This window comes from Takifugu flavidus, chromosome 16 (genome assembly GCF_003711565.1).
Source record: "Takifugu flavidus isolate HTHZ2018 chromosome 16, ASM371156v2, whole genome shotgun sequence".
Classification (NCBI taxonomy): Eukaryota; Metazoa; Chordata; class Actinopteri; order Tetraodontiformes; family Tetraodontidae; genus Takifugu; species Takifugu flavidus.
The window spans coordinates 7,052,869-7,067,520 of NC_079535.1; the positions used below are offsets into that span (position 1 = coordinate 7,052,869).

The window sequence follows — 14,652 nt, forward strand, 5'->3', positions numbered from 1 at the left end:
TTACACAGGCTGCTTTCCTGTGGATTTGAATTACAATAAATATTACAGACATGCAAAAACATGCATATCTTCGCACTATTGTAGAAAATATTTTATATGAATGTTTCATTTACATTAGAGTTTGGTTGTGGCTAACTTAATAGATGGCAAGGTTTATTTTATTGAGCCTATGCCAATTACCTGTGAATTGATGCAAGAATGATATAAAGCCCTCTTGTCCGCAAATAGACAATAAATTATTATATTAAAATATTAAAAAACACAGATGATGCAGTCTTTTAAAAAAGGACCAGTATTATTTTATTGAACACTGTGGAAGACATGTAAATATTACAGATAGGTCTACTAGTGTTTAAAAAGGATGAAATAAATACAAACAGAACTTGAAAATCCCATAGGGATATATAAAATCGTTTTTCTTTAAAAGTCTCCATTTAGCAAAAGAAAAAAAAAAAACATCTTCAGTACTAAGCATAAATACAAACATGGTTCTAAAATCTATGCCCTATAGATTACCTGGTTATCATAACTAACATACATACTTAAAATCATCCAAGACGTGTTTTAAGTACAAAATAGGCCATTTCATCATGAACTGTGACTGTGACTGTTAAAAGTTGAAAAGCCGATGCATCAACAGACAAACCCTTTCTGCAGCATAACATCTCAAATCCTGAGTGAGATCTAGTTAAAAACAAAACACTGGGCTACGATCCGCTATAGAACCACTTCTTAATTATGACTAGGGGCTTCATGTCTTGTAGCTGCTTTAGCAAAAGATCAGCACCGTCTGAAAATGTTTTATCTATGACAATCTTGACATTGTTCGCTGATTTGAGATTGACAGGATTTCTGAAGTCGACGAGAATTTCACATTCGGCAATTTTACCTCTGATAGACTTCTGTTTGTGAGTCAGTTGTCTTTTGGGCGGCAACTCGGCACCAGATTTATCGTTAAATTTGCGCTTGGAAGGTTGTGTTGACTCGGAGGCTTCCAAGAACTTAAGAAAAGAGTCTTCAAGTCCTAAAGGTTTAAAAGATACGGGTGTAACTCCGTCTTCACGTTGTTCTTGGGCTGTGGGGGTGCCAGGATTTGAGTTCTCTCTCGAGGTCGTGACACCGGCGCGATTCCTCAGGGTCTGCATCCTCTCTGCACACGCTGGTGTTGGGTGGGCAGGTTTTTTGGGGCGGCCTCTTTTCGCTCCTCCTTCTATCCCATTGGAAGATCGAGACTCCGCACTATCGTCGTTAGACAGCTTGCCATCTTCTTGTTCCACCCTGCTGCTATCCGACAGGGGCTCCTCCGTGTTTTCCTCCCCAGGCTTTTCCCCGTCCTCTGCCTCGGTCTCCTCAGAAGATGAGCTCGTTGCCCCTTCCGTTTTGTTTGAATCTTTGAATCTCGCACGTGGGAACTTTTTGCAGAATATGAACTGGCTCCTCTGATCTTCAATGTATCGTTCTGTGAGGCCATGGGTGGTGTAATGCTTAAATATATTCCTTTCAGCAAACTCCACTGCGTCACAGCCTATTATCATGCACGGGTACTGTAGGGAAGACTTCTTGGTGCACATGGCCGACGCCTCCTCGTGGGTCTTTAGCGTAGGCTTCCCGAAGCTGGTCCAGTGTTCAATGGACTTCCCATCTTTCTTTTTAGTGTTTTTCTTCTTCAGTTTCAACTTACTTTCCATGTTCTCCTTCCCATCGGTGACGCTTGTGAAGAGCCCTACTGACTTAGTTCTTCTCCCGTCGGTTCTTTTTGGATCGTAAACGTAGTTGTGTTTTTTTATCAGGTGACGGAGGAGGTTAGATTTAGTGGAATAAACGCGGTCACACTCGTCATACTCGCACTTAAAAGTCCTGTCAACGGAGCCGCTCTCGGAGATGGCGATTTCCTTGTGAAAGTTTTTGATGTGCTCTATGTATTTGTCGACAGAGTTGAAGGGGAGCGCACACTCAGCCTGATCACAGTGGAAAGTCCCTATGTCCATGCTGGCCATCATCGCCGTGGCTTTGTCACGGGTAAACTTGTGAAGTAAGAGGTAATGCTGCACTAGCCTTGTGACTCCCATGAAAACCCTGGAACAGTCTTTCACCTGACATCTGACCTCGTCGTCTTTGTCTGGGCTCTGGTTGTTTTCCGGCACGCTCTTCACGCTCGCCACTTCAGGCTCCACCTCGTGCTTAATGGGGGGAAGCGCGGCCTGATGCATGGCCCTGTAGTGGAGGATCAGATTCTGCTGGATGGTGAAGGCAGCGGAGCACCCTTCGTGAACGCAGCGGTATGGCCTGTACGGGCTGAAGCCGTTGTCCGTCTCACACATTTTCAGACTCAACCTTTTCTGGGCTCTCTCTCTTTTCTGGGATTCATCCTTGGTCGGTGTGTTTTTAGAACTGCCAGGCTTGTCTGGGGAGGAGGATGCAGATGCAGGGATGGACTTTGGCTCATTTGCTTTGTTTGGTGATTCATCCGTTTGGCCTTGCTGCAGGGCTGCGTTCACGGTCGGGCTTAATGTCTCATGAATTTCGTATTTTTGCATTAGATCTGGAGTGTTGTGTACCACTGCAACTTGTGGGTTTTCTGGGGCTGAAGGAGGAACCTCACCAAACAAATTATCAGTCAAGTTGTTAGGAGGTGACGGTAGTTGAGTCACAGTTGTGGCCTCGGGATTCAAGTCCTGGTTACCTGCTTCATTTTGTGAGTTTATCTGAACAGTTTCTGGATTGTTGTCAGCGGCTGCCTGCTGGGCGATTGAAATGTCAAGTGGTTCTTGCTTTATAGCAGGTAATGCTGCTGCAGACTGCGTGGCGGGGCTGCTGTTGGAATCAGCGGTTGCCTGGCTAACCACTGTGCCATCTTTATTTAACCGAAAGGCACGCCTGTTTCGTGCACTAATCTTAAGCTTCTGGATTTCTGCCTTCGACAACCGATGCACTTTCTCGTAGTGAATCCTCAAGCCCGTTGTTCGAGTGAACGTCTTCGGGCAGATCTGGCAGGGGTAGGGGGACAGCTTGGATGGGGTCCTTTTTAACTCTTCTATCATCTCATTCGTGTAATCGTGCATCTTGGTCAAGTGTCTGAATAATGCCTCCTTTGTCATGAAGGAGTAATCGCAATCCTCCTGATCACACTTGAAAGGTTTGTGCACCTTCTCAGTGGGCTTGTCATCACCTTTAGTCAGCAGCTTGCTTTTGTCTGGAACAGCGGTTGTGGCACCATGACTGACGGTCTGCCCTAACGCCAGAGCGCTCCTCATCTTTTCTTGGGCAGCCTCAATCAAATCTAACCTTTGAAATGCGTGTGATATTTCCACCAAGTGATCCTCCTGATAAGATACTGCTAGGGCTGGATTAGCTGCATCTGCCTGCTTCTCTTGTTGGGTTTCAGGGGGAACAGTCGCAGGTTTGGGAAAGTCTGTTATATTGGTATTTTGCGGCTCCTGTTTTAACTGCGTGGGTGCGTTCAAAGGAGTCAGACTGCAAGATTCTTGTGAGAAATCGCCGTTTGGCATGAACATCGCACCGTTTGTGTCGGGGACGTGGGGGTCGTTGAGAAAATCAAGGAAAGACGTCGGCAGATCGGCCGTCAAGTCGATTTCATCCACAGGTCTGCACTGGGAACGTTTGGACAAGTGACCGCCGAGAGACTTGGTGCTCGCAAACTCCCTGAAGCATCTCCGACAGATGACTTTCCCATCCTTAATGATGGCTGGCCATTTGGTCCTCTTGCTCATTCTGCTGCGTTTGGCGTTCTGCGTGTCGGGGTCAACGCCTTTGTCCTCTGGAGTGTTCATCTCACAGTCAGCATTGGAACAGTCCTCTTCATAGGGGAATTCTGGCTGAGAGACACTGGTTGGCTCCGCAGTGTCCATTGGTTCGTAGGGAGTAGATACACTGTCTGTTTTAACTGTTTCTTCTGCAGCTTTTAAAGCCACCTGTGCTTCTCTGCTCAGGCATTTCATGTGAATATCAACTGGTGCGGCCTCTGCCGGACTGGAGTTTTCTTGCTGATCATACTGAGCGTGGTAATTTCCCTCCGGGAGACTGTCAATAGTTGATATATTAGGCGCACTATCCTGGCTTGTCATATTTTCATTACTCTTTCTCAACTCTACGCTGTCTGCGCTGCCCTCAGGAGGCATTATTCCATACTGATGATGACCTCCGTTATGCATCTGTCCGCCATTGTCGAGCATCAAAGAGCTGGACACATACTGAGACATCAAACTTGAATCTGAAGGTGTGTGTGACACGCTGGGGCCATGCATAGCTGCCATTGAATGATCTCTATCGGATTGCAGAGGTGCTGTGGTTTGATAGGGGTCTGCCTGCCACTGAGGGTAGCTCCGGGAGGGATATTCATTCATATTGAAGGCATCTGAATAGCAGTTATTAACAGGAGGTGCGGACCATGACTGGGCCATGTCTGACTGCATTATTCCGCCGGCATTGTTTGAGCTTCCCCATGCTGGGTACAGTGAAGGGTTCACCATTGGAGTGATAGGCACAGGCTCCATTGATCCAGGATAACACTGGGCTGGTGAGGATGAACATTCCGCTGGATAATCCATTTGCTGCATCCCGGGTTTTTTGCATAGTATTCCTGGCTGATTTGGAGGTCTGTTTCCTGTGTTCTCAGGCTGGAAGGGGAGACCTGGCCCTCTTGATGCTTTTTTGCTGGTAATTTTGGCCACTCTGTTGTATTTCTTTGCCAATTTCCAGTCCTCAAATATTTCGGGGTGTTGCTTTTTCACGTGTCTAGATAAACTTTTGTTCGTGCTGTACGCGCGCGTGCAGTCGTTAAACGGGCAGCAGTGCTGATTCTCCTCGCCGCCAGCAGTCACAGGTGTGCTGGAAGGATAACCTTGCAGCGAGGAAGGAATTTCCGTCTTGACTTTTTCAGGATTTACTGCTTGTATAACTGCTTTGGGAGCGTCGTTGCCTTGGATATAATTAAGTCCCTCTCTCTGTTGGCTTGCCACAGCATTCGGGGCAGTAGGCATGTGTGTGTAAACTGGGGTGATCTCGACATGCGCGGGAAGGTTTTGGGGCGGCTGAGGAGCCTCGGGCGCTGGGGCCGCATCGTTTTGTGCTAATGCCGCTTCTGGTGGCGCCGACGCCACGTCGATTGGCACTGGAGTGGGGTTGGTCAGGGGAGTGTAGCATTTGTCCGGCTCATCTAGCGCCTGATCGGAACAATTCAGCATGCTCTCAATTGAGTGTTTCACTCTCACGGGACAACCGTCTTTGGCCATCTCCTCTGATGTGCACGGCGATGCTGTTGCCCTCGATGCCTCCTTCATTTCAGCATCTGTGTTAATCCTTTCAAGGCTCAGCGTGGTCACAAGCGGTGATTGTACTTTTGGAGTGGCGGGAGGGTTTTGATTAGTCAGGGGTAGACTGTTCACTGCGTAACTTATGTTGTGAATCTCTTGGTGAGACAGGTACTGAGACTGCGAATGGAATACCTTGCCACAGTTATCCGTCTGACAGGTGTAGGTAAGATAATGCTGCGCCTCGTGATCGTACAACAAGTAGGCCTCGTTAAAAACTTGGCCACAGTTGGGGAACATGCACTGGGCCTTAAACTCGGGATGCGTTTTTCTATGCATGAGAAGTTCAGAATTAGAGTTAAAACTAGCTTTGCAATCCAGCTGTATGCAGATGTAGGGTTTGGTGCCACAGTGTATTTGCAAGTGATCGTTAAGGTGTCTGACATTGACAAATTGCCGTCTGCAGTACTGGCACACTACTTTCTGTTTCTGGATCTCCAAAAATCTCGTGGCCTCTTCGTCGTCCTTGTGAGATCTGACGTGAGCCATGAGGTTACGGAAAAACTTGAAAGCCTTGGAGCAGTTTTTGACAGGACAGAAACAGTCTTGACTCATGTTGGCATCTGATGTGGTTTGTTCTGGTTTAATCTGAGATTCCACTTTGAAAGGGGTAGTGACAGCAACTTTTGGGTTTTTTGATGGACTTTTAGGGGACTGAGGTGGTTTGGTTACCTTCCTAGCAGCTTTCATGGCAGCTAGTCTCTCTTTGCAGGATTGCTTAACATGTGATGCTACATGTGGTTCTAAAACCTCCCTACTTTCAAAGCTGTCTGCACAAATCGGGCAGAGATACATGCCGTCCTTGAAATGCTTCTGTGCGTGGCGAACAATTCTATGACCCAGGAACTCCTTGTCACACAAGACACAATACTGCATGTAGGCTCGCCAGTTTCTGAAACGGGCTGACACAAAACCTTGCTCCCGGAGCTTCTTAGCTTCTCTGTTCTTCTCCCTTTCATCTGTGATTTCATTGAGTTCATTTGTAGTGGTTAGCAGGAAATCCTCCAGATCTCTGTATTCAGGAAGCTTCCCAAGCGCTGTTTCGACTTCCTGTTCATCTGTGTCATTAAAAGTGTCAATGGATGACACAATAGCTGCCTCCTCCCCCATCAGTGCCAAGCAGTTGCGTTTCAGCGTTTTCCAGTCCCAGAACTCGGGGTCAAAAGGCCACTGTGTCTTCAAGGCCAACAGTAACTCGCAGCGCAACGAGTTGGGCACTGGTAGACTCCCGTCCTCCTCGGGCTTTTGGTCAGGTTCATTGTACAGTGACTCAACGGCATAGTACGAGTCAATAGCGGGCTGCAGGAGGAATTCGGTAAGCTGGCATGCACGCTTGACCTCTAGATCGGTCGGTAAGAGGCAGGAAATGGTCTTGCAGATGGTAGACTTGGTGTCCTTATGGTCAGGGGAGGTCATTTTCAAAGCCTGAATGCACATTTCCACACACACGGGAAGCCCCAGCTCTCCAACCTAGGGGAATAAAACAGTTACTATGGAATCTTCCGGTAAGTTCCCTTACAGGAGTCTTCGTGTCGTCAACAGTGGCGCTTAACCTTATCAGAAGCTAGTTCGTAATTAATCATCCTCACCTCGTTTTGGATCACCTTGATGAGAAACAGAATATGACAGACGCTTCCACAGAGCAGAGCCATCTCTTTGCTCTTCCCAAGAAACGTGTCGGCCGATGACTCCAAACGCATCAGCAGCTTACTCCAGAACAGCGTGAGTTCCCTGAAAAATAAAATCACAGCAGCTGAACGTTACCACGGCCAGAGCTGAACTAAGGCCCCGTGTAAACGACATCGTTTTGGGTCCCCTTCCATGGAAGCGCCTGAAAGAGGAGCGAGACGAAACCAGGCTCCAAAGTGGAGCATTTGGAATACGCCACCACATTCACGGTGGGATAAACGCAGGTCGGAGCCTTTTCAGTGATTTTGAGCAAGCGTACAAGACCACAAAGGTGAATTGCGCAATACTGTTTTCTGTTGCGTCCAAAACAAAAATATTACAGAGTCCTACTGTAAAAATGAGAGGTTGGGATCAGTCAACACAATAATTCTGCTTCAGCTGACTAAAATAGCCTAAATGTTATCCAGTCTTCCCGCTTTTAAACTGTTTTTCCCTTTTGTGCTTGCTCCCATTACAGAAAACGTTCAACTTGTTACCTAACAATGAAATCTTTTTTCCCAATGAAAAGCACAACTCACCAGGCACAGTAAACATCTCCTTGCAGAAGCTGCCTCTTGAGAAAGGCAGAACACAAGCTCAGCGCTCCTTTCTCGTCTCCCTCGGACTCTAAATTGCAGATCATTTCGAGAGCATCTTTGCAGTCCACTGATGAAATCTATTAGGGGCGGCAGGGAGAACGAAATAACGAGCCCATTTAAATCAGATCATGTGGAATGTAAATGCATATTCTTGGCTCTTTAAATCGGTTTTAAATCCATTAGTTGTGCCTTTACATGATTTTATAATGCAACTTTGATGATTTTTTTCCAGTTTGCAGACGGTATATTATTGATAAAATGATTTGTGGGCTCCAGAAACCTGTTTAATTTCATACCTCTTCCATCAGCTGCTCCTGACTTTTCGTCATGCAGATGCAAACCAAGTAGGTCTGTTTAAAGTTTCCTTTTCCTTCATATCCCGGGTACTCGGAGCACACCTTGGCCAGAATGGCAGCTTTGTCAACGCTTTCCACTTTGATCAGGTGCTTTATTCGCATGGTGAGAAGTGCTGGACCTTCCAACTCAAGATACTCATGAACTGGACAACAGAGGAGCAACAAAGGGGAAACTATAAATGAGACAGTTCTTGCACACGGGTGGGATTTCTGATCACCATAACAGTAATGTCAAGGAAAGACTGACCTTGTTCAATATGAGGGATTTGATTGGATAAGATGCTGCTTAGTGTGGCGTTCGACCAGACGCCATCCTGCTGTGCCAGAAATGAGAGAAGGAGAAGCTGTGTGCTCCCGCTTTCTTGCAAGAGGCCGTGTGCCAACTGTAAAAGCAGATAAATATGTGCTCAATAGCGCAACAGCCTCTGCAAGGAGAACCTGCAGAATCGCTTCTGTCATCGATTTTTCAATGATTTTTCATTGCCAGTGGATGCAAAGATAAGCCTCGAGGGATCGGATCTTAACAAGCCTAATGATACTGACCTTCATGGAGGTCTGAAACTCCTCCCATAAGGCACCAGGGACATGCTGGGGCAGTAAGAGCAACAGCTCCGCACAGCTCCTGCACAGTCAACACAGTCATTTGGTAAATATACATTTAGGTCAAGGATCCGTGCACACGTTACACTCCCCAAACAAGAACAACATCAGCGGGGCGGTGGAGCTTCATCTGCTGTCTCCTCAGTCTGTGTGCAAAAATCATCCAGTAAAAGTACTCAATCTATATTTCTATGATGGTTTCTTTGTTTCCTGACATGTATTAAGTGTCATTTGTGAAATGTTTACAAAGGGGGAAAACCAAAACTTGGAGATGTTGTACAATTCACAGCTCAACTCATCACCATCTGACTGAGAATCCCAGTCAGGGTTTCGTACTCACAGTGCTAACTTTTCAAGTAGGAGTGGCGCGTTTTCACATTCGGAGGCGAGATGGGAGACAGCCTTGGCGAAGCTGACGATGGCGACAGTGTAGACCTCCAGCAAAGGCAGTGGATCCTCATCAGTTTTCCAAAGGCTAGCGTGTTCCACTAGCACCTGGAAAACATCGCGACACCCCATCAGTATACTTCAGCTACCGTCAAAAGCTTTGGAGCATTTTTAAAGGTTTTTTAATGTCTAATGCTTTACATAAACATCTTGAGGCCTTTCTTAACAATAAACTAAAATGTGTTCACACTAGTGTTTTTATTGTGACTTTTGGGGATTTTTATGTGTCATTTTTCCTACCATAGAATAATACCACAATACTTAAGTACTTTACTTAAGTAAATGCTGACATTTAATTAAGAACAAACATTCTCTACAACTGAACTACTATTGAGCCAACACAAAAGAGAGATCTGTGCATATAGACATATATACACATTATGCTCAGCTGATTCTACAAATCAATGCTGTTTACCTAAACCAAGGCCTGAATAGCAAAACGAATAATTCACAAACGTTTCACCACCTGGTGGGAGGGAATTAATGCATATTCACGCCTAATGTAAACAAGCAAATTCAAGCTTTGCAGCATTTTTTTTAGTGTTTCCTGTTCAGCCATATTTTAACAGCCCTGCAGCAGCAAATCCCCATCTCTGAAATGTCCCTCTGTGTATCTATTTCACACAAAAGCGTTTTTATTGATCAGCGTCGCCCTGAAAAACTTCACTCATTCATTCATTCATTGTTGAGCTACAAAGGAGGGAAAAAAATCTGCATCGTGGCTTTTCTGCACGCAATAAGCTGCAGCCCACCCGAGTGTAGACCCAAAAACTTCAGCGCTGCATGGGGTCCCTCCTGGACACATGAATCCCCTACAAACTTTTACTATTTCAGTGAAACTGCGGTGATCGAGGAGGTTTCGGGGAGGTATCGAGTCGACCGACCCCTCGCATGCTGCTGAACTGATCAGGACAAATTAATGAGGGGAGGTGTAATGGAGTCACTGACCACAGCCACACTTTCCATTTTATTTTCTCTATTCTCTCTTTTTAAAAAAAAGAAAAGAAAAAAAGATCTGCAGCCACATCGCCAACACTGACACCGAATCACCATTTCATGCCATTCCTGCTCAAACTGCTGGAAAAGGGCTTGTGCGCTGATGTGGTTGGCTGGATTAATTGATGCACAAGGCCCGGGCCAGCACCTTGGAAAAATCATTGATCTTTCCGTGCGATAAAAGCGGCTCCATGAAGTCAGCCCTTTAACGCCGGACGAAAACTTTAATAGGCGTTGTTACACGGTCGTAGCATTCGAACCTTTCCAGGGAAGGCGAATCGGGTGCACGTCGGTGCAAACGCCTGGTAAAATCTCGCTAACGTAGCTATCCATTTTTGCACAGCATGACCACTGCACAGGACAGGGGGACCCTGCATACCAGCTAGCAACATCCATCTGCTATTAGCCATCTGGCCTGGAAAATACGGTTAATAGATGCGTAATTACCACTCATTGCCCTCTCCCCTGCCTGCGTGCACTGTTTTACTTTGGAAATACGCATAAATCGCGAACACATATTGCAGAGATAGTGCCTGAAAAGCGCCAGCGGGGTTTTTTCCCATCTTAAATGCCAGGCTGCTAGCAAGGCAGCTAGCTCCTTAGCTACATTGTTGTAGCAAACGTAGACGCGCATCCTCGGCCAGGAAGCTAGAGGGGCTGCAGGCTGCCCCGGGATGAGCAGCAGAAGAACGGGCAAACCTGGCAAAAGTCCTGGCAGAAACGCAGCGAGGCTTCCAGCGGAGACAGCGAGCTCTCTTTCAAAGTCGTGGTCAAGCCCTGGAACCGCTCTCGGAGCTCCCCGATAGCATTCCGTGTGTCATATTCCTTCTCTGTCTCCCCCTCCGCCATCTTCACAACAATCACGACCGCGTACGCACAGATGTTACGCTGCCAGACTCGCACACGCACGCGCACGCAGGGGGGAAGGGAAAGCACACTGTGTGCTCCGCATACCCATTCCCAACCTGTCAACAAAATCTAATAGAAATGGTGATATATGTGTGTAAATATATTGTATATTTTGGGGGGAAAAGACCGTGCACGATTAAAAAAAAATTGCACTCGTGCACAAGTGCAGGTGAGCGAACCCGCTGAGAGCTGATCCGAGGCGGGCAGGAGTTCTGTGTTTCCCCCTGGTCCATCCATGCACAGCTCCAGGTCAGCTATGACCTCCAGGCAATAAGCACCAGGAGCTCATCCACCTTCCAAAAGCAAAACCAGGCAAACTAATCCATCTCCGCCCTCCGTGACACATTATTTGTTCTGTTATTTTCCTGGCCTGGTCATGCTTTTTAAAGTCAAGGACACTTAAGCCGAGCAGATGTTCACAAACGGGGGTGATTATTTTGGCTCACCTGAAGGCAGCTAACAGCACACTGTTAAACAGGTCAGCACACTCTCCTTCCAAATTGATCGCACCGAACACGATGTAGAAGGTATTTCTTTTGAATAAAGCTTCCTTTGTGGCCTTCTCCTCACGTCAGAGGCTTCGAGTGTGTATGTGTTACATTTTAGGACCTATTTATAACAGCCTCCACCTCCAGGTTCATCCTCTCCATCCCCGTTCCCAAATAATCGGACATCTATAGATGTTCACATTTTAATTGCTTTTCAATCTACAGTTAATCTGTTGCATCTAGCCACGCACAATAATAATAATAATCTTAAACACTGAGTCACAGAACAGACCTGGCGACGCAGGAAATTACATTTTATAACAGCTTGTGCAGATGAAAAGAAAGAGCTCAAGGCCAGGATGAACACTGAAGAGCGGGCTCCATCTTCCAGCTGTCAAATCTTGTGATAGTAGCAGGTGCTGCAGTGGCACTCGGTGTGGTTCCTCACCTTTATGCCGGCTACCTCCGTCTGAAAGAGGAACAGAGACGCAGGAGTGAACAGGAACGTCGGGAAGGAGGCAGAAACGGTAGGTTTTAATGTCTTCCGAGGTGAACGGGGCGTTGAGCTCATGTAGACGTTGTCGGCGGCACCTGGTAGCTCTGCTTGGCGACGCAGCACGTTGCCTCGGAGGTGATGTTCTTCGGGATGGTCATGGTGGTCATGGCCTTTAGAGGCGTCGGGTACGCTCTGGAGAAGCAGCAGCCCATGCACTGGTAGATGGGACGATCCCTGGAGAAGCCGCTGTTCTTCGTCAGCGTGCACTCCTCACAGCCCACTGGGGAGAGAGCATCCAGAGTTTAAACTCAAAGGTCATTGAGCAGAGGCGCAAAGGTCAAAGGCGCAATTTATTCTAGGAATCTTCTGGGGAAATCTTACTGTTTGATTTGGGAAAGTTGGGGTAAGAGTCAGCTACATACAGAAGGAAAGACAAGAGAAGAAGAACCGCTCCGGCTGATTTGGCCGAGCCCATTGCTGTCACCTAGTACAGAGGCAAAAGACAGGGGGTCAAAGCCCGTTTCATCATAGCCACAGGAAGTCAAAAGATGGACCGTCACCTTGTTGAGCGAAGATTCTCCCTTCATTTTCCGTCTGCGGGACACCTGTTTTTAGTTTTCCGGAGTTCGGCCTCCCTCCGGGTCATTTATACCGCCGTCTTGCCGGCCTGTGACGACTTTCCGAGCCAAGCCTACTGATGTTATCGCCGTCCACGCCGACTTTCCGCTTCGTGACCTTTCCCTTTATGCAGCAAATAATAACAAAAGCAGCGGAAAGTCAATATCAATCTCCTCACGTCCTGACTATGGATGCTGAAGTTAATCCGCAGGCTTTTGTCACCAAGTAACTGCGGCTTTGTCATTTGTCATGACGAAGGACGTGAAGGGTTTGCTGACAGTGGCCCAAGTGTGTTCTGGAATATCTTCAGGGATTTCTTCAGGTTCGGAATCCCAAACCTTTGTAAAAATCCTTGTTTTACAAAGTGCTTCTTTAGCCTCCCGTGACCTGGCCTCACATTTTGGGTTATACTACCACAGTAGTGGTTATACTCTAATGCTGCTTATTTGCTGGAAATCAAGAAAAATCCATTAATAATTATGAGGTTAAAACAGGGAAAAGCCCCAAACTCTGTGATTTAGCTTCTTAGATGTTAACATTTGTTGTCTTTTTGCATGACCAGCAGGTGCTTGGAGGTCATTTTAGTAAAATATTTATTCTGAATAAATTCAGGGACATGAGATGTTGCCCACCTCTTTAACAGCCGGGACGAATATAAACCCATTCTTGCCTGCCTGCAACACCTTAAGGAAAATACTTAAAAGGAAGCTCAAAAGAGCTTTTTTGGAGTATCTATATACCTGTATACAAATCTATGTTTGCTGTTCGTGGCTGTGTTGATCATTGACTTCAAAATGAGCCACGAAGAACATGTGCTAAAGTTATGTTATGATGTTTAAAGCTATTTGTGAGGTCTGTGGCACCGATTCTTTTTTTTAACAACTCTTCCAAAGGAAACAAACTGTTTGAGAATTCACTGATAAACACGAATAAACAGAAGACAGTGTTCCGGACTGTGTCCTATTATTTTAACCACTGACACGGAACACTGTTCCCTCTTTTCTATGTAGTTTTGAGTTAACTGCAGATTCTTGTCCATATTGCGGTGATTTGCCTGGCCATGATGTGCATGTTTGGGGCATGACAAATGTTTTAAAGGTTGTTCATTAAAACCCAAAAGTGGTTTTATTGTCCTGCTCCACAGATTCCTCATTCAAAAATTAATGGAAGGGCACCGAGCTTCTCGTGTTCTGCATGTAACAGAGCCCACATGCAAGGACGCCCTCTTTATAAAGTATTGATCTGGCTGCATGAGGACGAGAGGCTGAAAGCCACGGTTATGTGGGAAGCCACAGCTGCAGAAAACCCAGGCTTTCATGAACAACCTTGTTGAAGCACTATAGTGAGATGCATTTGAAGGACCTGAGGGTGGGGTTTTAAGGTCACTCCTGGTCATAGTGACCCCAAAATCATTGCCTTTGGTTGTGATTTGTGAAGTTTTATTATTGTGTGCTGCACACAGTCCATGTTCAACAGTTTGGTTTTGATTTGGTTGGATGCCATAAAGTAAATTAAAATCAAACCAACACCTGAACGTACGAAGCTGCAAAGCAACCAGATTATATGGAAGTGTCATCATTTTTTTAAAAAGACGCAATTTTCTACTACTAATTAATAGAACGTTCCGTTTGAATGTGTCTATGTGTCTCTCTGTATGGGGGGGGGGTCTGCTCAAAACGCATTTTGTTTTGTTTACTCGCTGAATTTGGAAGTCTTTTGTTCATGCTGCGATATCTACGCCAACAGCGACACCGTGCGGCGGAAAGTCGGAACTAACCTCGCTCCCTGCATTAAATTAGGCAGCGAGTTCAAATCTTGCTCAGGGACACTCGGGCGACGTGGACATGCGTTTTTATAAGTGGGAGGCCATTCCCACCCACATTTTAACGGAGGATATGTGCAGATGTTGCAAATGCATTCATGATGAATCGAGCATTGCATACACTAACAACCCAGTTGTCCTACGTTAAACATCCTCTTTATCTCTCGAAAGGGGCATCGGATGGGGCGTTTTATGCGGATCACAGGCTGTATAATCACAAAAGGCTGTCCGTAGTTAATAATTAGGATGGATGCTGGAGCTGACCCGCCGCTCTATAACGCATACAAGGCGAGCCCGTGCGGGGCTGTCCAAGAAACCCCATC

General features: G+C 46.3%; 2 protein-coding genes across 2 annotated transcripts; both read right to left on the reverse strand.

Moving 5' to 3' along the window:
• Window positions 1-276: 276 nt before the first annotated feature.
• znf292a (zinc finger protein 292a) lies at window positions 277-10,879 on the reverse strand. The gene is made up of 8 exons (XM_057011975.1): window positions 10,696-10,879; window positions 8,894-9,048; window positions 8,497-8,575; window positions 8,201-8,336; window positions 7,894-8,096; window positions 7,538-7,674; window positions 6,920-7,061; window positions 277-6,800 (listed from the first exon to the last, which is right to left on the reverse strand). Exons 1-8 carry the CDS (start codon window positions 10,843-10,845, stop codon window positions 708-710), a joined length of 7,095 nt encoding a protein of 2,364 aa, XP_056867955.1. The 5' UTR covers window positions 10,846-10,879; the 3' UTR covers window positions 277-707.
• A 703-nt stretch (window positions 10,880-11,582) lies between these two features.
• On the reverse strand, window positions 11,583-12,605 carry cga (glycoprotein hormones, alpha polypeptide). Its single transcript, XM_057011987.1, has 4 exons — window positions 12,450-12,605; window positions 12,271-12,373; window positions 11,985-12,169; window positions 11,583-11,862 (listed from the first exon to the last, which is right to left on the reverse strand). The coding sequence occupies exons 1-4, from the start codon at window positions 12,474-12,476 to the stop codon at window positions 11,788-11,790; spliced, it is 390 nt and encodes a 129-aa protein (XP_056867967.1). The 5' UTR covers window positions 12,477-12,605; the 3' UTR covers window positions 11,583-11,787.
• Between the last annotated feature and the right edge of the window lie 2,047 nt (window positions 12,606-14,652).

Bases quoted from the DNA above. Each gene is read 5' to 3' on its own strand.
- znf292a (XM_057011975.1), bottom strand. From the start codon at position 10,845: ATGGCGGAGGGGGAGACAGAGAAGGAATATGACACACGGAATGCTATC. The intron at 8,576-8,893 runs GTGAGTACGAAA...TTGACTGTGCAG, and splicing joins CTACTTGAAAAGTTAGCACT to GAGCTGTGCGGAGCTGTTGC. The intron at 6,801-6,919 runs GTGAGGATGATT...TTATTCCCCTAG, and splicing joins TCAAGGTGATCCAAAACGAG to GTTGGAGAGCTGGGGCTTCC.
- cga (XM_057011987.1), bottom strand. From the start codon at position 12,476: ATGAAGGGAGAATCTTCGCTCAACAAG. The intron at 12,374-12,449 runs GTGACGGTCCAT...CCTCTGTACTAG, and splicing joins GAGAATCTTCGCTCAACAAG to GTGACAGCAATGGGCTCGGC. The intron at 11,863-11,984 runs GTGCCGCCGACA...TTCCTCTTTCAG, and splicing joins TCGCCAAGCAGAGCTACCAG to ACGGAGGTAGCCGGCATAAA.